The 21,590-nt window shown below is 45.9% G+C and overlaps 1 protein-coding gene across 1 annotated transcript in view; it reads left to right on the top strand.

The window, feature by feature from the left end:
- Positions 1 to 19,781, top strand: part of SLC7A10 (solute carrier family 7 member 10) — a 38,382-nt gene extending 18,601 nt beyond the window's left edge. Inside the window, exons 2-11 of the mRNA XM_005530115.2 lie at positions 2,924 to 3,128; positions 8,854 to 9,005; positions 9,707 to 9,832; positions 10,750 to 10,903; positions 12,476 to 12,599; positions 12,696 to 12,799; positions 13,822 to 13,918; positions 17,311 to 17,460; positions 17,734 to 17,911; positions 19,230 to 19,781. Coding sequence (XP_005530172.1) covers positions 2,924 to 3,128; positions 8,854 to 9,005; positions 9,707 to 9,832; positions 10,750 to 10,903; positions 12,476 to 12,599; positions 12,696 to 12,799; positions 13,822 to 13,918; positions 17,311 to 17,460; positions 17,734 to 17,911; positions 19,230 to 19,354 — 1,415 coding nt within the window. The 3' untranslated portion in view covers positions 19,355 to 19,781. The remainder of the gene's footprint in view (positions 1 to 2,923; positions 3,129 to 8,853; positions 9,006 to 9,706; positions 9,833 to 10,749; positions 10,904 to 12,475; positions 12,600 to 12,695; positions 12,800 to 13,821; positions 13,919 to 17,310; positions 17,461 to 17,733; positions 17,912 to 19,229) is intronic.
- Positions 19,782 to 21,590: the final 1,809 nt, after the last annotated feature.

Genomic DNA, 21,590 nt, shown 5'->3' with positions numbered 1-21,590 from the left:
CATTCTGTTATCAGGAGTGTAGCACTTCCACTCCTACTGCTACAGCTTCTGCACATGTTGTGAGTGCAAAGTAATACAAAATCCATAATGAATTTGGAAGGTAATTTTGCCTCATTCTTTATTCATTCATGAAGGATATTACATTTTTTTTAAAATATGATTTGCTGCTTAATCTACAAAAAAAATTAGTAGAACAATAGTAGAAAGAACTAACCAGAAGGCTGTCTGGTCCTCATCCTGCTCCTTCAGATAGTTGCGGGCAGAAATTATTCTCCTTAAACAAAGAACATTCTGGCTGTTTCCAGCTCAGACAGAGCTGCAGATGAGGAGGGTTGCTTTGGCAGTCTTACCACAACAGGAGGCCATCACTCTCAGAAGGAGCCCTGCTGCCAGTGCTCCTCACTGCCCATCTCCCAGGCTGCCAGGGACCAGCCATGCCCCTTCCTGGAGGCAGAAACATGAAACACAGAGAGATTCCGAGCTTTGGCAGTGCCAAGTACAAGCATTCAAAAACCGCATCAGGCACTGTTTATTTAGACTGCACTCTTTCACTGCCGTGCCAGATCTTCTCTCTGCAGTTACACCTCACCAGGACTCGGCTCTCCCTGCCCTGAGAGGTCACCACAACATGGACACCAAGGGGTAGAGGTGGAAACTGAGAGCCTGCTGAAGGATGAGCATCTGCATCTGCTCTCTGCTGCCAAAACAAACCTGAGCTAAAGTCAACAAGGGTAGTGAGCAGGAGAAGATGGCATGAGAGGAGCCAGCAGACCCATTTAGGGGTTATTCTGTCTTTGGGCACTTTTTCAGTACTGGAGTGGCCAGAAAGGAATATGGTTACATCCCAAAGAGGCAATGGAAACCTCCAGATCTATTTTGGTAAAAAACACAATGTCTGAACTTTAACATGCTCCCCAAAATACCACCAGCTCCTCCCCAAAGTGCAGTGTTTTTGGGTACAGCGTGGAAAATGCAGACCCACAGGTGTGAATGCTGGCAGGTAGCAGATCATTTTTAAGGGGCTTTTATAACTGAAAGCCTTTCTCCATATGCATGAGTACAACTTAAAACTGTGGCACACAGCAGTTCCAAAGACTCATTGAGGGCTTCCCTTCCAGACCCTTCCCCATCCTCGTGGCCTCCTCTGGGCACTCTGCAATGGTTTCATGTCTTTTTAATGCTGTGGTGCCCAAAACTGCCCCCAGCCCAGAGCAGAGCGGAACAATCCCTCCCTGGCCCGGCTGGCAGTGCTGGGCCTGATGCCCCAGGACAGGGATGTCCCTCCTGGCTGCCAGGGCCCTGCTGGCTCAGATCCAGCTCCACTGAGCAGGACCCCCAGGCCCCTTCCTGCAGCTGCTCTCCAGCCTCTCATTGCCCAGTGCCAGGTGCAGAATCCAGCACTGCCCTGCTCAGCTTCACACGCTGGGGATTGCCCATCTCTCTCCTTTGTCTGGGTCTCTCTGCAGGGCCTCTCTGCCCTCAGAGGAGCCACCAGCTCCTCCTAATTCAGTGTCAGCAGCAAACTTCCTCCGTGCTCCCCGGAGCCCTGGGTCCCAGTCATTAATGAAGGTGTTGAAAGCACAGGGCTGAGGATGGAGCCCTGCAGAGCCCAGTGCTGCCAGGCCCCAGGCTGGTGTCACCCCAGGCACTGTCACCCCCTGTGCCCGACCCGTGAGGCAGCTGCTCGCCCATCAGGTGACACACGCTGGCCCCACGGGAGAAAAGAGCACCAGGTGATCTCCAGCACTCCTTTTCTATACCCAGCACTGCTTCCAACTCACACCCTCTCAATTGTCTCATGTTGTCCAATATTTTAGTCATGCCACATTATAACTTTAAATGTTATGATGATAAGCGGCACAGGTGTTGCAAGTACAAAATGCTTATTGATTTTTAGTATTTCAGACTTTGAGATTACTTTTCCAAGCAGAATCTTAAATCCATCCTTGGTGGCAAGCACACCTTTTGGGCCCATCATTATAGACAATACTTTTTTGACCTCCCAAACTCACTGGAAATGAGCCTCAACTTGTTCAAATTCCTCTTAGGAGTGGATGAAAAATCTTCATTACAAAGTCCCTTCTAACTCTTTTCAATAATACATTTGGGCATGGCAGGTGAGAGCAGACAGTCATGCAAGCTGAGGAAGTTCATGCCAGAAAAGTCACAGGTCCTCAGCTCAGGCTGATCGTGCTTCAGCACAGCTGAGCACACATTTACTGTCTTTGATTACTGAAAAATGACAACACTTCAGCCAGGGCACAATCAGAAATAGTGCAGTCATGCAAAATCTGAACAGGGGGTTGCAGGGATGGCACAGCTTTGTCTTTTGTTTGAGTGGGGGCTATGGGCTTGTTCACCTTCTTTTGAATGTCAGGAAAATTAATCCACAAGCACCAGAGGTTTCTGTCCAAAAAGGAGACAGAGGACTCCTGTAACTTTATTCGAATAAAGGGAGAGGCCATGGGGAATTTCCCTGGGATTTATCAAATTTTTGGAGGACGCAGCCTCCTTTTTATCCCAATTTCCTGTCCACATGTCCCTCTCTCTTTCCCCAGTGGCTGAGGTACTTGGGAGGTACAGACTTCCTGGAGTGCTTGATACCTAAGATTCCCTCTAATGTACAACCCTCCCCCCTAATTTTTAATTCTTAGGAGTTTATGGTGTTTTCCCATTGTCTCTTGCAGCTTTCAATATCCAATTTCATTTATCAGCAAACCTACAGTTTGTTTGTAAATGCAAATATCTTTTTCTTTTCCATTCATCAATCGGTGGAATCCTTCCCATAGTTTCTTTTATCTCTCAGTGCTAGTTTTATCTACCAGCTTGTTTGTAAAGACAAATCCATCATTCCTCTCATGAATAAATAAAAGCAAACTGTTTCTTTTCTTTTACCTCACTGCTAACATATTGTCCTTTCCAGGTAACATCATTGGTTCTGGGATCTTTATTTCACCGAAAGGAGTTTTGGAGCACGCCGGCTCGGTGGGACTGGCGCTCATTATTTGGGTGCTTGGTGGCGGAGTGGCTGCCCTGGGCTCGCTCTGTTACGCTGAACTGGGAGTCACCATCCCCAAATCGGGAGGGGATTATTCCTATGTCACAGAGATTTTTGGTGGGTTGGCTGGGTAAGTACCCTATCTCTATAAACTGATTTGAAAACACATTTATGTCGTGCGGTTGGTGTGGGAAAGCCATCTGACTTGGAAGAGATCGTGTTTGTCAATAAAAATGCTTTAGCAAAATCAATCTTTCTGTTCTCTGTTAGAAATACCAAATTGCCCCTACACAATGCTGCTCTGCAAGGGAAGGTGACAGATCCTTTCACTTCCCTCACTGCCTCCAAGTCCATGGCAGAAAAGAGTGATGCTGTGTCCAAGTGATCTGTGTGTGAGTCGTGAATGATCAGTGCCTTGTGCTGAAGAGCTTTACCCATCAGGGAGGCCAGGTTGGAGCTACTTACCAGAAATAAAGCAAAGCTGCTTCACTTGCTGCAGCTGCACAGAATAACCAAGTGGTGTAAATACAGAGAGTGGGGGAATGCTAACTCAGGGAAGGATTTCTCTTTGAAAATACTACTGATGGATTAGTGTGGCCAAGTGAGGAAGGGACAAGTGAGGGGAGGTTATCATTTTTATTTGAGTGTGCACTTTTTCATGTATTCAACACAATAAATTAAGCTGTCAGCCTGTACTCACAGGCTACTAGAGAAGCACCAGAATGTTCTGACCAGCTCTCTTACTGTGAGTAGAGAGGCCATACCACATGCTGGTAGTTTGGTTAAGAAAAATAAGCAACAATACAGAAAACTAGAGAAAGAGTAAGGAGAAAACCCCCATCAAACCAGAGTATTCCTTCTCATGTGAGATGGAAAATGAGCTTATAAAGTGAGCCAGCATCACAGACATGCCTTGTCACAAGGGACATTTCTGATGCTTGTCAAACTTAAGCCATTGCCTTATGCTGGTTCATGAAGTCTGTGTTCCCTTAGTTGATGGAACCTCTCCTCTGACTGCTGTCCCATGGAAATCCATGTCCCATGTCATGTTTTCCATGGAAAACCACACTGGCATCACAGAACAGACTGAGGTAACAACAACATTGACTTGGTTAACCTAATTTCAGCTCCACTGAGGTTTGTTCTCTCAAGGGGGAGCTCCTGCTTCTCCAGGGCACTGCAGCAGGCAGGCAGCAGCTTCCCTCTTGCCTGCTCACAGGAGCAGTGTCTGCAAGCAGGGACAGGGAACTGAGAGCACAGAACCCCACAGACCATGGCACATCCCATTCCTGGAACATCACTGTGAAGGAGATTTCCACAAAACCAAAAGAATTGTGCTTTCTAGGGGGGGAGGATGAAACTACTTAGAAATCAAGTACAATTAAACCTGGCTTTAAATTGTTCTTCAGCTCCCTCTGCCACATTCAGAGAACTTGCCTGGTCCCTGCAAACACCAAGCTATGCAGCTGCTGTAACAAACCACACACCAATTGATTGATCACTACCCAGCAGGAAAATACCTCCCAAGGCAGGAAATTCTGCTTGGGCAGCACTTTCATGGTGTCCAGGCTTGTAATGCACAAGCAATACCAAAAAAACACAGCCTGTCACCCGAAGGGAAGCAGTGCTCCCATTCTTCCTGTGTAGACACTTTAGCTCTTCTCTCAAGAAATAATCCCACTATTATGGCAAAGGGTCGCATTAGGCAAAAGCCATCAGGTCGGTTTTGATGTAAAAAGGGTGGATTTGGTCATATTTTCCAGTAAAGCCCTCTCAAGCACCTCCAGGTTCCCACTCGGGCGGTGTGCAGTCACCATTGGCAATTGCACAGGTGCTCCGAGCTGAAAGGGGCCTGCACTGTGCCTCCCCTGAGGTAAAACCACTGCTTCTCTCTTTTGATTTCATCCTTCCACAGCCCAGCACATCAAACTCAGTGCACCAAGTTCTGGTGCATCTGCCTTTCCCCATGAGCAGCCGGGTGGTTTGGTCCATTCAGTGTTTGTTACAAGAGCACACGCTGTGCCCACCCAGACCACAACAACTCTGCTGGTGTTGTCTTGTCCCTGTCTCCCAAAATCCTCCCATTCATTATGTTTTCCTGCATAGATATGAGGCACAAAGAACTATTGATTTGGTTGTAGCAGCCACTGGAGTACTACATGCCCCAGCTCCTGTGTCTGGCAGTATTGATATATAATTTTTATTTAAAAAGCCACATTGCTAGGTGTGATGTAAGCAGGTGAATGGAATCACAGAGGCAGGACATCTCCTGGGCTGGCAGGAGCTGTGGCTGCAGAGCAGCAGCCTTGCTCTGGGACAGCTCAAGGACAGCAGGAAACACTGCTGCAAAGTGAAAAGTGCTGGTGATGGCAAACCTTGGCAGGAGACAACCCTGAGCAGAGACACTCCCCAGCTCCTCTGGTCAGAGGAGAAGGAAGAGCTGAGGAAGGGCTCCAGTATTACTAGGCTCTGATCTGGTACCAAAGAAAGACTCCTGCTTTCATCTCTATTTAGAAATAATTTTGGTTTTAAATAGGTTTTGTGTGTGAGCACACAAGCTGCAGGGAATGTGTCACAGCCTGTGCTGCAGGAGCCATCTGAGCACAGCTCTCCTCACACGTATGTGGGCCAGCAAGTCTGCTCAAGTCATGAAAAGAACATTACCCCAAATGATAAATAAAAGGCTTAATAGGTATTCTTGCAGAAGACAATGAATAGATTCATCTGCATGAAAAACCCTGCAGTGTGTTTCTGATCAATACAGCTTCTGAATGCTGGTGACTGGACACATGTCCTCATCATAACCAGTCTGCAGAGAGTTTTCACCCAAAGCTTTGATAAGTGTCACTCTAAACTGCAAGCATAACGTGCTTCTAAATACACTTAATACTATAAGTACACTTCTGTGTTTCTTTTTTGTTATTGCAAAATTTTTGAATTTTCCAAAGGCATTAATCTTTCAGCAATGTAGGGTGGCATTAACAGTATCAAACTGGCTCCAACTTAAACCAGTTCAGTTTTTCCTGACCTGTACTAAGGTGAGTTGTACTATAGCACCTGTTTCAAACTGTTTTCTTTTGCTAATGATGCACAAGGAGGGAACACTGGAATTTTGTATTTTCACAGGCTGCTTTGAATCCATAACATACCTAATGTGAGATCCTCGTGGGAGTATAGGCACATCCCAAACAGATATTTGAGAACCAGTTTCACCAAGTTCACTAGACTGTTTAGGACCCAGATGAAACCAGATGAGATGGTTATTTCTTTCCACAGGTGAGGAAATTAGTATGCAGAGGTATCTGCAAAAAAATTCAGTTTTGGTCCAGGGATGACTGGCACTCTACATGAATGGCACAGCTTCCCAAGGGTAGCACGTGGCACCACTCACTCTGGCCTGCTCCTAAGATGGGGATGGGCTCTGAGGAGACAATATCTCATTGTATACACACTGATGGGCGTGTGTGCCATCACCTTCAATGAATTTTGGATCAGGCTCCACAGCCAGTCACAGCAGAGGCCAGCCAGCCAGTAGCTGGAATACAGGCAGAGAGGTTGTTTTACCAGCTCTTTCACCACCAGCACCTGCAGGAGCTCAGATTGCTCATGCAAACTCATGTTCAGAAAACAAACAAACCCAACCAAACCCATCTGAAACAACCAGCTACATCTTCCTTTTTCTTTTCATTCAGCTGTCTCAAGCCTGTTATAAAGATCTGATCACTTCTCACTCAGCAACAAGAGAAGATTTAACTTCTCTTGTTTTTGTAATCACAGCCACTGAGTAACTATGGAAGGCTGTAGGGTGGAGTTCCATCTCCCTCTCCAGTGCTATAGCTCAGCCCTCAGGGCAATAATTCTGCCACTTGCCATCTGAAGAACAAAGTAATTCCAGGTTTGCCATGCTGTGTCATCTCCCTGCCTCAAGCAAACATCACCCATGGTCTCTGCAGAAACCATTTTAGTCAGGAACAGCCATTCCCAGGCAGCTGGGCCTCCAGGTCCTCATCCTGCCCATCCATGGCAGCTGCTGGCACTGTGAGCACATGGCCAGCATTGTACCCTGGTCCCCACAGCTGGCTGTTTAGGGATGTGAATGGCATCTGAGTGACCAGTGCAGAGATCTTTTTATCAGAATCAGGTTTTGATTAAAACTTACCTGTGGAAACACAATAAAAATGGGCCTACACCTTAGGCAAACTTCCTTCTTGTTTTATTGCCATCTCTCTCTTGAGCTTCACATTTGACAGTGCAACTTTGTCCCCTCTCTGTTAAAATTATGCATTTGCTTTAATTTGCATTATCAATCCTGCATTTCAATTCAGTGACTGTCATAAACAATCCATTCCCATTAAACCATAATTCTACCCAATAGCAGCTATACCACACTCCATATGACATCACAGAAACAAGGGCAAATTTTGCCTGAAAGAATGAAAATTCTCCCCACTGCAAGTTTTACATGATTCTCAGCCTACATAACTTGTATGGGTGAGGATAAACATGACAAGGAAAAACTGGAATCCCCTGCAAAGGCCCTGCCAGTCAACAGCCAAACCAAACAGCCTGACCTCAGGCAGCACCATCAGTATCCCAATCACACTCAGCAAATTGTTATTGTAGTCTTTATGTCCTATTTATTCTTCAGTGTGGACCAGCTGAGTTAACTCAGCAAGCAGGACCTGCAGAGCTTTCCCAAGCTGGGTACATCATCAATAACACCAAATAGCACAAAGCAATCACTGGGGAAAACTGCTCTGAACAACAATGAAAAACATTAGAAATTGGGAAATAAAAAACCAACCAAACAAAAGAAAACAAACAAAAAAACCCCAACAAAAACATAAACAAAAAAATGGGAAAAGAACAAAATCAAGCAAAAGAGAAAATCTGCTGAGTTTATTGTAAAAAACTACAGTGCCAGTTGGGAAGGTACCCAACAAAAAGGCAAAGTGAGGGATGGGACTGAGAGACATTTGCCACCTCAGCTGAGGAGCACCCAGCAAACAGCACCCCCAGGTTAATGACACAGAGAGAGGCTCCCAGCTGGGCCAGATTCACAGGGCTGGAAGCAGGGAACACACCCCCTAAAGAGCAACCCAGAGAAATTATACTGTCTTATTTGGAAATATCACTTCAAATCCTCCTTTGTGTCACTCATCCCTGCACATTTGTGCATGGGTGTGAATGAATGGCTGTGTGTGTATCTGTGTGTGCATAAACATGGCGAGAAAAACTTCACTTTCTTGCAATGATTGCTTCTCACTATAGAAATAATAATGCTTCAAATATCTTTGAAGACTAACCTGATCCACTGCTGCCTTTTTAACTTTTTTTTTTTTTTCCTTTGCACAGAATGAAAACCCAAAAGATCTCACACTTTCTATTTGCACAATACCTTGTTGGGTGCAACACCCAACACCTTAAGTCACCTTAAGCAGATCCATCACAAAATACTGCAGCACTGCTCTGCCCTGGCCTGGGTCACAGAGCCAGCACCAGCAGCGACAAGAAACCCCCACACTGACCAGCAGGGAGCTGTAGCAGCCCCAAGAGTTAGGGACTGCTGTCCTAACCCAACAGAGCTCCTTCCATCTAGACACACCATTAAATCAAAACATGCCTGCTGGTCATAATCCTCTCTCTTCCACACATTCCTAAAGCATGCTTTGCTTTACAGTGTTTCATTTAACATGCAGATTGTGCTGGGAACGTGGGGAAAGGGATGAGGAGAGTGTTCTGTGTGCCCAGGATGAAGGTGCTCAGCCCTGGTGTGTTATGCACAGCTGAGTGTGTGTTGTCTCCTCCAGCACAGCACCAGCCCTGCTTTCCTGTGCTTTTCCTTGTCTTTCCAGGTTTCTGCTGCTGTGGAGCGCAGTGCTCATCATGTACCCAACTAGCCTGGCTGTCATTGCCCTGACCTTCTCAAACTATGTCCTGCAGCCCGTCTTCCCTAACTGCATTCCTCCCTACAATGCCTCTAGGATCCTCTCCATGGTGTGTTTACGTGAGTATTTGCTTCCTGCACACACACAAATCTTGCCCTGGTTTTACGAGGGACCGCTTGAGGGGCCACTCCAGGCAGGCTGGGGTCAGGGCCACAACTGCAGAGGCCAGTGGGGAGGTCCCAGGAGAGGAAATGTGACTGGTGTGGGATATTCTGGCCCTTTCCACCTGCCTGCAGCGAGTGCAGTGGCCTGGAGGGAGGCACAAAGGCACCCAAATCCCTGCAGGTCCAGGGAGAGTGGTGGCAGGTGAGCAGGTGGGATGGGACAGTGCTGTGCTCCCTGCAGAACCAAGGGCACCTGGCACAGGTGACCCAGCACCCTCTGAGCCCTTCCTGCTCTTCCTGCACGCTGACAAACGTGAGTGTGCAGAGGGCAGGGTGCAGCCAGCTCTGCATCAGTCACCTCTGGAGCCGGCAGAAGCAAACCTGAGCTCCAGGACTGAAGACTTCCAGAGTTTCTGTGAGGAGGCAATGATCCTTGCACACTGGGCACTGTCCAGGAGCAGTTCCTGGGGCTGTGGCTGCCAGGGATGCCCCTGCAGCTGGGAGTCTCCTTGGGAAAGGCAATGCTCCTCTTCACCCTCGTTACTGGCCACCCTGGAGATCCCTGCAGGAACATGCGTGTGTTTTTCAATATCTTGACTGTGTGTTCTTAAATAAACATAATTTCATTTCACTGAATTCAGTCTTTTGCTCTCCAGTCCTCCTGACCTGGGTGAACAGCTCCAGTGTGCGATGGGCAACGCGCATTCAGGATATATTTACAGCAGGAAAGCTCTTAGCCCTGACCCTTATCATTATTGTGGGCTTCATACAGATCTTTAAAGGTACTCTGTGAGACAGCTCTAACATTGGTATGGTACTGTTGATAGACTTGATTTTTCCCACTTACTGCAATGTTTCCTCCTTGCAAACTGACCTGAAGGCGTGCTGGGTTTTGCCAAGCTGTGGAATTGCATATTGACACAGCTGTGGAAAGTGTGGCACAAGGGAGAAATCAGCTGTGTCCCCTTAGAAAAGTCCCTTTCCAGCCCACCTTGTAGGATTTGACAGAATAAAGGAGAGCAGCTCACAAAGGTTTTGGAATAGTTACTTAAAATTTTTTAATCTGTTGTGCATTCCTTGAATTTGAGGTGCTCTGGATGTAAAATAAGCAGTGCTTTGCCTAGGGCAGGAAGATATCTACTTCATTTCAGGCACTAGTCCACTTTCCTACAAAAAGTCACAAGATTGAACATAGGTGAAAAATATCTCACCAATTCACCAGTTACTGGAAAGCCAAAAGCACCAAGTGTTTATAATATTTTAATCATGTGTATGATGAGTCATATAAAGGACAAAGAAATATGACATTTACAGAGAGCAGAAAACTTGTTTTTTTCAGTGGTACTAGTCCTACAGTCTTGACAAATCTTTCAGGCCCATAGACACTTTATTTTCAAGGATTTCTACTAAACAACACCAAACTCTTGTAGAAGAAAATCTCAATAAGAGCAAGCAGGGATTTAAAGTGCCAAGGATCCACCCTCAGACAGTGCAGGTTGCCAAGGGGTCTCATGAGAGACACAGAGATGGTGAAGGGCAGATTGCCTCACCAGGACACTGACCTATGTGTCAGCCCATGGTGAGGTGAACAGCATGAGCTCTCAGTTCCAATAAAGAATAAAAAGCAAAAGTTTACCTGTTTTAAAGTGTGTGAGGTAGGTAGGCGAGGCCTAACATCTGGCTTGCGCTCTCTGTGCAGGAAACTACAAAGAGCTGACACCAAGCAGCGCCTTCAAATTTTGGATGACTCCATCCGTGGGGCATCTAGCATTAGCTTTTCTTCAAGGGTCCTTTGCATTCAGTGGCTGGAACTTCTTGAACTATGTAACAGAAGAGCTGGTTGATCCCCGCAGGCAAGTATCCATTTCCATGATGCTCTTCTTGAAGTGCTGAGACACTGGAGCTGTCTGGTTGTATTACTCATTTCACAGGATGCTGCAATGTCATTCTGTGGCTGTGGGACTGGTCTTTTCTAAAGGAGAGAGAGTTTTGTTTAGAACAGATAGCAGGCAAGTTACAGAAACACTGAAATTAAACTATTGCACTGAATCAAAGCAGCCTATAGACAATGGGCAGTATCTCTATGTGACTATTCAATCATATTCAATTAACCATAGATGAGACATCACACAAGTATCTACAGGAAGAGTCTTCTTTGTCATTAAAGAGTTGAATTAGCCTGGAAGCTGCTTTGCTTTTTCACCCCAAGGTCTCCCACAGACCCCTGAAAGAGATGAGTTGTGCAGTGAGGGTGGCACTCTGCTCCAGCACAGCTGTGGGCACCAGCCTGCCAAGGCAATTTTCACTGCTGACCCTGGGAAGGGCTTGGAAAAGATTTATCAAAAGCAGGCTGGAGGGAAAGGGAATTTTAGTTCAGCACAGCTCAAATGTTTCAACATTCCTGAGTTAATGAAGTGGAATGACAAATGTCAAGAGCAGCTCTTGGAGCATTATTTACTTCTGGGCATCCAATGCACACAGCAATTAAACAAGAAGAAATGTAAGCTATTACACTGGATGTAATAAATAAAGGTAAGCTTGGATGAGAATGACTTAAAGCTACAGCCTTATGAGCATCTCTGCACACCAGTGAGTGGCAAAGTGTATGTCCAGAAATCTCAACAATATTTTAATGAACCATCACGGTTTCAAAACTGAATAATAAGAAAAAGTTGTTAGTTAAATAAAGTATAGATGGCCTTAGTTAGAGAAAGAATGAGAGAATGGAGCAAATGGCACTTTTTTATGCAATTAATTAAATTCAATGGATTTTTTTAATGCAGCCTTAGTGGAGAAATTAAAGAATTAAAAAAAAATTGGATAACCAAAACCACTTCCTACTTTTATTAAATCTATTCAAATTCACAAGGTTAAACATGCTTTCTAAAACCTCTATATTCCAAATCTGACACACAGAGAAAAATGCATTATGTTAGATAAAGACCAGTTCAGGTGTCCACCTCTGGGAAGGTCTCTGGATTGGAGACCAAGTCCATCTGTATCCTGTGAGCTGCCACGATGTTGTATGCATGTATTGTGTGACCACAGCAGGTTTGTGGTGCACAGTGGGCCAGGGCAGCAGCTGAACAACAGAGCAGCTTCCCCCTTTTCAGAGCAGGGGAAGGCAAAGCAAAGCAAGACATTTTATTCCACCCCGTTGCCTGTAGCCAGAGCTTTTGGGAAGGGGATGTTTCATGTTTCAGTAACTCTGTGTCCCAATCCCAGCCAAGAACCCAAAGGGAGCTGGTGGTACCTTGCTCCCAGGCTGCAGACATCATTTCCCAGGGCTTTTTAACATGCAGGGGAGCAGAGAGCTGAGGGAAGCTTCCCTCCAGACAAAGTGACCATCCCCAGGCCGGACAGTTATTGTGGTCTTGCTGTGCATGATTGTAATTTCTTATCTACCCTCCTAATTCTTTTATTAGGAACCTACCTCGTGCCATATTCATATCCATCCCATTGGTGACATTTGTGTATACGTTCACCAACATTGCATATTTCACTGCCATGTCACCCCAAGAGCTCTTGTCCTCCAACGCTGTGGCGGTAGTAAGTAAAACCATTCCCTGGATGTACAAAATACACTTTGATTTCGGTACTGTGCTTTGCAGTGTATTTCAGTTTCTCTGCCTTCTGTTGCTTTAGACATTTGGTGAAAAGTTACTGGGCTATTTTTCCTGGGTTATGCCAGTCTCAGTGGCCCTATCTACATTTGGAGGAATAAATGGATACCTTTTTACCTCATCAAGGTTAGATGGAGTACAATTTTATGAACATTATCTAATTTGGGGAGGGGCTGTTTTAATTGCATTTGCTAGAGAAATGCTAGCTAGACATTTTGGATGTTGTAGAGCATGAGTTTGTTGTTGGGTGTGTTGATACAATCAGTTACAAATTATTCTGTTTCAAATCAGCAAATGTAATATTGATTCATGGAATTTCTTGCAAATTAATCCTCAGGAGTTATTGAAAGTGTTTGCAGGTGTGGAATAATTCACAGTAAGAGCCAAACACAGCTTTAGCATGGAACCAAAGTAATTTTATATCAATAAAGTTCCAGTAGCTCACAGCTAAACTGTGCTTTGCTCACAGAGGAGTTTTAGGGCCTGATGCTGAACTCAGGCACTTTCACACCCATGCTGGAAAATCACCTTCCAAGCAAGATTCTTTGCATGCACATTGCTGATAGCTGGGCCAGAATCTGTAAAGTCTGTATGACTGCAATCAATAAAGTCTGTTTAAAGTAACTGACCTGTCTGAATTTAGTTTAGAAGCTATAAAGTTTTTTGAGGAAAGAGCTGAAGTACCTTGGGAAAGTTATTTATGCCAGCCCTTTCACGGGCATGATGAAACGCAATAAATCAGAGTGCATCTGTAACAGGCTGTACACTTAGAAGTGAAATGCTCAGGAGTGTCAAACCTTACCCAAGCCCCTTTTGGCACTGTAAATACCCACACAACCTTCAGAGTATTCATCCCTCACTGGGTAGAGACAACACTGGCCAGCAGATAGTCCTCAGAGGTATTTTGGCATCCCAGAGCAGGTCTTTTGCCAGGTGATATTAGCTGTTAAAGGCCCTGTATACTGGAGGCTTTAGTTTAAATACCTTTCCCCAGGGGACAGAGTCTCTGGCTGACCCTGCAGCTGCAGCCACAGCTCCCCTCCATGAGAAGGCCAGAGCAGGTGGTTGAGATAAGAGGTGTTGTATGATAGGGACTGGAGAGGCTGTTGCATACCCAGTGGATTCATCATGACCCTTCTTATTTCCAGGCTGTGTTTCTCTGGTGCTCGAGAAGGCCATTTGCCAAGTTTGCTCGCCATGATCCACGTCAAGCACTGCACGCCCATTCCTGCCCTTCTCATCTGTGTAAGTTATCCCTGCTGTGCCACCACAGAACCTGCTGTCACAAACACTAAACCACTGAGAGATGAGCTGGAAAAACCCTTGAGAGGTGGTTTTACCCCCAAAGAGGAGCAGTGGGTCACCCTGAGGTGCAGCTGGTAGGTGCCAGCTGAGCAGCTCCAAATGCCCCAGAGAGAAGCAGCCTCCAGCCTCAGAAATAATTCCTGCTTTTCCAACCCTCCTGACACCTGAAGGGTTTTCCCTCATGACCTGAGTTACGGTGTAAGCTCATCAACTCCTGTCCTGCAGCAAGAGATAGGGGCTGGCTTTTGAATCAGAGATATTTCCTCTAAGGAAAGACAAGTTCCTTGGGTCAATTGCTTCCCACAGGCATTTGGAAATCTCCATCGTCGCTGCTGATCCCACTCAGGCAAGGCTGCTTTAGGTCCTGCCACCCAAGCCAGGGATATGGTGAGTCCCAGGGAAAGGAAAAAGTGCTCCTAAAATTACTTTCAACAACCAGGACATCTCGTGAGGGGTAGCCAGGCAGTTCTCTGAGCACCACAGATATTCTTTTCCACAGACCAAAAAATTAAGTAGGGACAACGATTGCAGTGGCCCTGAGTGAAGCATCTGCTGAAGGGAACATCAGGCAGACAAGAGGTCACCTGCAAAGACCAGACCCCAACTCTCCAGCTGTTGGGAGGGAGGGGGGCTGGTCCTGTTGCATGGTGTGCTTTCCCAGGGAAAAAATTCCCCTCACTTTTTAGACAGCATAAATTCCCACACTACTAATGACTTTGGGAAGTTATTATTTGAAACAAAGAGCTTCATGTGCTTTTACCAATAGTGAAACTAGAATGTGTGATGGCTTTTACAGTGGCAGAGAAGACGATAAAGAGGAAAATGATTCGCACTGCTGCTGGCCATGGCCACGGGGCCCCAGCAAAGGAATTCCCCAAAGGGCTTTTGCTGGAAATTTTGGCTGCACCAATGGCTGCCAACTGCAGATTTGCCACTGATATCAAAACCACGAGGGTTTGACCCCAGATGCACCAGAAAGATGCATGTTGAAATGTCTCCCAGCTCTAACAGCAATTCTGGCACAATACACCCATACAAAATTTCACCAAATAAGCCTCCTGCTGATTCCACTTTTATGAAAAATATGCATCTTGCTGAGGTTTTAAAGCATTCCTGGGGCTCAGTGCCCCATCACAGACATTGAAGGTTTAGGGTAAACTGCCCTGGGCAGCCATGGTGGGATGGCCCTCATGGTTTTGGTATCAGTGGCATCTGTCCCCCCTGAATCACAGTGCAGGTCACAGAACGAGCATGGCCTATTAATTCATCATTGGAAGGTGTTCTAGTGCAGCTCAGTGCTCATCAAATGCTTCTGGGAAATATTTATTTCTGAAGAAATAGAAAGATAATTATAGTACAGTGTAGGCAGCTACAACAGCAAACAGGGCCACACTTTAGGCAAACCTAATGAATACATCAGGTTCCTTTTCTCTTCCACTGAATCACACCTAGCTCTCTGCATGGAGAGAAGTTTGTTTGTACGTGAAGAATGCCTATTTCAACACTACCAGCAAGACCTTTATTTTTGCTGGTTTACTATTTTACTTCCAATAATCAAGGAGCCAAATGCAGAATTTAGACTGCAGGTTTTTTGCAAGGTGGGAGGGAGCAGCTGGCTCCCCAGGCCGTCAGGAGGGCAGCACCCCCTCTCCAGCCACGAGCCACTGGGGGTGACCCGTGCTGTCAGTGGATCTGACACATCAGTGTCACCCACACATGGAATCCTGCCACTCCAAGTGACAAAAAAGGCCCTCAGTGGCAGCAGAGAGCTGAACACACACATGACACACTGCAGGGGAGAGCAGTGACTGTGTTATACCAGAGCGATACGAGATGGGGCCCGACTTTAAATCCATTTTGTGGTGAGACAGTTCAAGGTGTTGAAATCCCCCTGCCAAGCCTGCAAGGCTTTGGATAGGGGAACACAGGGACCAACAGGGTGTTTGGTTGTGCTGGTGCTTAATTCCTGGTGCTGGAGGTGCAGAAACCTTCCCTCCTGGGGGGAATTTACTGTTGAAACAGCTAAGAAAAAAGGACATAAGCACAAAGAGATCAATACAAACCAAAATCTCTGAAGATATTTGGATATTTAGTTTCCCTGAGGCTCTGGGCTCCAGCAGACAGTGTTCACTGGTATTTGTGCAGGTGAGTGCTCAGCCCCTGTGCTACCAAAGATGGGGTGGGGGGCTCGAGGAGCAGTGCCCTGGTCCCCAGGTCAGCTCTCCTGTCTCTGCAGTATTGATGCCTTTTTGCTGCTCCTAAAACCACAAGCTAAACACTGTTAGGTGATAAAAAATACTTTATGAGGACCCTTAGGTGCACAGCTCACTAGGTGGAAAGCAACAAAGATGCACACATAACATAAAGTGTGTACAGTTTTTATATGTGTGGCAAATTAGCATAACTGGCAAGAATCCCCAATTAGAGGCATAAATTACAAGGTAATTCCCCCTCAGTTAAACCCCTTCAGAATTCCCCCTACCCCCCTACTCTTAGATAGGAACTAAACTTGTTAATAAAAAAGTGTCTCAGAAAGTGAATTTCAACCTTGGCTTCCCAGATAATCTAAACCTGGACCCCCACCTTGGAGCCACTGGGGAATTTATTTTGTCTTTCTGTCTAACAGAGTAGGTAGAAAGCTAGCTATGAATGCTATACCAGGCTACAGTGCTACAAATGCATGTGTACAGAATATAGAGAGTATATAAAAGCAAAAAAGGTGAAAATCAATTCCTTATCAGTATTAGGCACAGAGTTCAAAAAAGCAAGCAAAAAGCATGGAAATTTCCACCATCCACCTGCCAGTTTCCAAACATTAGTAATGCTCATAAGATTGATGATGCTGATCAGCTGTGACATCAGCCAGCAGGAGAAAGGGCAAACCTCTAATTCTTTATAATATACAGAGCACCTGAAACACGACATGTTAAGTCTAAGAAACCCTTTCACCTGGAGTCCTCACCATAAGGTTCAGTAGCTTTTAAAACATTTAACAGAAAAGAGTGGAGTGGGAGCTTTGCCAGCCTTGCCTGCCCAGTCATGGGCAGCAGAGACACCTGTGCCAGCACCACAGGTATTTATAAACAGACCCTGTAGTCTCTGCTTTCAGCATGCCCCAAAACACCCTAAATCCCCCTGAATCCCCATTTAGCCCCAGCCCTGGTGGCACAGCTCAGGGATAAGGAACAGAGCCGCAGGAGGCAGCACATGCCCAGCAGCTGCCATAAACAAAAGGATTTTTAATGCTTTAATGGGATTTTTGCTCTGTTTTGTTGTTTCTAAGCTACCTTTTCTAGTAATGGCTGAAGAAGGCTATGCTCCTCTCTTTGCAGTGTTTGGCCACACTCATCATCATGCTTGTTGGAGACACATACACACTAATCAACTACGTGTCATTTATTAACTACCTCTGCTATGGAGTGACCATTATAGGCCTGATTGTTTTACGCTGGAAGAAACCCAAAATCTTCAGGCCTATCAAGGTGATACTGTTAAAGCTAAATTTCGTGTTTGCAGTAGTGATGCAAAGGGTGGGATGGGAACAGCTCCTAAGCCATGTCCCCAAGGGTCATTAGTGTAAAGGAAGGACACAGAGGCAGATCTCTGGGGAATTTGGGATGGGCAGGGAGGGCAGCAGTGGTGGAGGGAAGGGGAACACAGCCTGGGGGGGCTGGAGCCTGCAGTGCCTGCAGCCCACCTCAACCTGGCAGCCACTGCTCCTGCTCTGCACAGTCCTGCTCTGCTCTCTCCTCTAGGTGAACCTCCTCATCCCCATCACTTACCTGGCGTTTTGGGCATTTCTGCTGATCTTCAGCTTGTACTCTGAGCCGGTGGTCTGTGGGGTTGGACTAATTATCATTTTAACCGGAGTGCCAGTGTTTTTCCTTGGAGTCTACTGGAGAAATAAACCAAAGTGTGTAAATAGGCTAATAGGTAAGCCAGCACCATGTGCCTCCCTGCCCTCCCAGCTCTGACACACTGGTCCCAGAACAGCCAGAAAACCGCCTGGATGAGGCTGGCCACCACTCCCAGCCTGGGGCAGCCCCTGGGCACAAAGTGGCCAGGCAGTGCCTTTCTTTGGGCAGGTGTTTTGTTCACTGCTGGGCGAGTTTGCCTCCTCTCATGTCTCTGTGCCCATCCCCTCGGCTTGCTCACAGCAGCCTGTCCTGTGGCAAACACCCCGGGGTCACTTTACACACGGGGAGGCTAAATGAGCAATCACAAAGGGACTGAGGAGTTTGTCTGTCCTTTGCTCTGCCTTCCTCCACTGTGCACCAAGCCCTGTGAACTAGCTCAAACTCAAGTTTCTTATAAAGCCTTACATTGTCCCTTGTGTAAAATTAAAACTGCGAATAGTCTTTTATGTTTTGGTTGTATTTGATTTTTAATCACTTTGCTCCAAGGTGAGGACTTTCAAACAAGCACAGTGCAGCCCTCTGCTCTGACTGGAGGGTTTCCATCAGCTGCAGTTGGCTCCGCTGCCAGCAGCTCCCCATAGCCAGTGGTCACTGCAGCCAGGCTGACATCCCTATCCCCATCCATCCATCCATCCCCATCCATCCCTATCCCCATCCATCATCCATCCATCCATCCATCCATCCCCATCCATCCCTATCCCCATCCATCCATCATCCATCCATCATCCATCCATCCATCTATCCATCATCCATCCCCATCCATCCATCCATCCATCCATCCCCATCCATCCATCCATCCATCTATCCATCATCCATCCCCATCCATCCATCCATCCATCCATCCCCATCCATCCATCCATCCATCCATCCATCCCCATCCATCCCTATCCCCATCCCTATCCCCATCCATCCATCATCCATCCATCATCCATCCATCATCCATCCATCCATCCATCCATCATCCATCCATCCCCATCCATCCATCCCCATCCATCCGTTCCTTCATCCATCCCCATCCATCCATCCATCCCTATCCCCATCCATCCATCCCCATCCATCCAATCCGTTCCTCCATCCATCCCCATCCCCATCATCCCTATCCCATCCCACCCCAATCCCCTCAGCCTGCCATGGCAGCACTGGCAGCTCTCTGGGGGCTGGGGAAGGTATCCCTAAACCTTTCCCAGAGCGATGTGCCCCGGCTGCAGGCACACTGTGATCCCTGGGGCTCTGGGGCAGGGCTGTGCACTCCCCCTGCCATCGCTCCAGCACCCCACATTTGTTCAGAAGAGCTGGAGCATCCCCACTAAGCCCTGGCCATTTTCTCCTTGCAGAGTCCATGACGTGCTGGGGGCAGAAGCTGTGCTTTGTGGTGTACCCTCAGTGTGCAAGTGCTGAGGAGGAGGCGTCCTCAGCCCACTCCTGGCGGCTGGTGAGCGACACAGCAGTGAGGAAATAACAGCAGCGTGGCCTTGGAGGCTGAAGTGGCTTCTTGTTTACATGCTGATTTTTGAAAAAAAAAAGTTTCTCTGGAAAAAAAAAAATTGTTTTAGAGCAGCAATAGCAAAGCCCGTAAAATGAGCTACATCCTTTATGGCCTCTGTAGCTTTTAGTTACTCCCTAAGAAAAAAAAAGAAAAAAGAAAGGAAAAAAAAGAAATAAAACTTAAAATAAGGCGCTGGTTGGGTTTCTTTCTGGCAATGTTCTTGCTCAGCAGGGGAAAGCAGCACAGACACAGCTCCAGAATACTGATTTTAGTCACCATGAGGGTCCACCAGAGACATACAAGTTTAAGCATTTCAAAACCAGGGCAGTTCCCAACACAAAACAGAAATCAAGAGAAAGCAAGGAGACCTCTTGCTGTCCCTGGGTGGGACACAAAACACGAGGCATGGAAGTCACAACCCACAGGATCAGCCCTTCACACACCTGGAGGAGCTCAGCACCTCCAGCACAGCTGGGGCAGGGTGAGCACAGGCCAGAGACAAAGCTGCAACACCAACAATCATCTTCACCACTCCAGAGACATTCTGTGATGCAGGAAAACAGACACTCGAGTAGTGATCAGAGCCTCAAGCATCTCAGTTTTATAGTGAGTTAAATCTCAAGTATCTCAGGTTTGTAGTGATCTAAACCTCAAGTATCTCAGGTTTGTAGTGATTTAATTCTCAACTATCTCAGGTTTGTAGTGATCTAAATCTCAAGTATCTCAGGTTTGTAGTGATGTGAATCTCAAGTATCTCAGGTTTCTAGTGATCTAATTCTCAAGTATCTCAGGTTTGTAGTGATGTGAACCTTGAGTATCTCAGTTTTGAAGCTCTGCTGTGAAGGTGGAGGGGGGTTCCTGCACCCCTAGGAACTCCTGCATGAGGCTCAGCATGGTCCAGGTGCCAGCTGGGGAGGATGGAGGGAGACACAGAGAGGTTTGCAGCAGGCTCAGCAGTGGAGCTCAAAGGAAACACAGGAAAGGAGCCTGATCTCCTGTCTGGATATGTCAGGTGCTTCAGAGACCAATCCCCCAGCTCAGCTCTGCTCAACCAAGCCTAAATCACTCACACATCAGATGCTCCTTAGAAAGTGTTTTGCATATTTTATTTGTACGCTAGGAAAAAAAAAATCTCATTCAATTAATATATAGAGATTTGCTGCTGTAGCAATATGGCCACTTTCACACCAGGGAATCTTCTGAAAATGCAAAATGTGAGAACAGCTCTGAGCTACTTTTCTTTGGCAGTATTTGAAAACAAAACCTATCACATTCAGTAGCCTTGGTAACAGCCATCTGAATGTAATTTTAAAAGTATCTTTCCATGGCCCTGGCACAAAAATTATGGATTTGTTATCTCTTACTTAATTATTCAGAAATACTTTTGTAGTATAATAATATCTATACATTAAAACCCTATTCATCTCTCTCCAAACTTTCAGATGGTAGACACTAAAAAACTTTGTATAAACCTGTTAACTGTAAGAGATTAAAATATATATTTAGCTAGGAAAAAAGGTGTGGTTTTGTGTGCACACAGGTACAGAAAGATTTCACATTTTAAATAATAGAATGAATATGTAGTTTGCAAATGGAAATCATAAATAATCAGCTTCCTTTAAAAAAAGTTCAGAGCAGAGCTCCCTGTGGCTAAGCAGCACCTGAACCTTTAAGTACTGTCAGAGGCTCTCATGACTAAGTCTCCTTTTCCATAGTTCAAAATCCACTTTCTGAGGTGTAATTTCCAACAGATTAATTCTTTCAGTACCTTTACTAGCTAGTGGGAAAATGAAATGTATTCCAGCATCAGAAATACTGATTGCTTTCAGAACTGCTAAGTTTTGCTGTGGGTTTATTTTTGTTTGTTTAAACAATTAAGGTATGGAAATCAGCCAGCAAGGAAATTCTGCAGCTCCTGAGACAAGTCTGTATGGTAATGAGAAAGGTAATAATAATAATAATAGTAATGCTGCAACAGCTACCAAGGCTTTTCTTGGCTGTTACATAAGGAAAGCAAAATTAAAGAACAAATTCCTCGTAATTGTTAATTGAGTTTGGCTCAACTTTTCCCTGATTATACTGACATGCTTTAAAAGTAACATGTGGCCTTAAATCAGAAGGCTTAATTTGGAACAGAATGATTTACCAGACCTCATCTTCGAATTACATACCAATCCCCATAAAGTGTTCCACAATGTTTCATTTTCAG

The sequence above is a fragment of the Pseudopodoces humilis genome, chromosome 14 (assembly GCF_049639895.1).
Source record: "Pseudopodoces humilis isolate 2021_Gansu_Grassland_sample_001 chromosome 14, ASM4963989v1, whole genome shotgun sequence".
Classification (NCBI taxonomy): domain Eukaryota; kingdom Metazoa; phylum Chordata; class Aves; order Passeriformes; family Paridae; genus Pseudopodoces; species Pseudopodoces humilis.
Note: the sequence above shows the minus strand (reverse complement) of the source record. Positions and strands in the feature narration are given on the sequence as shown.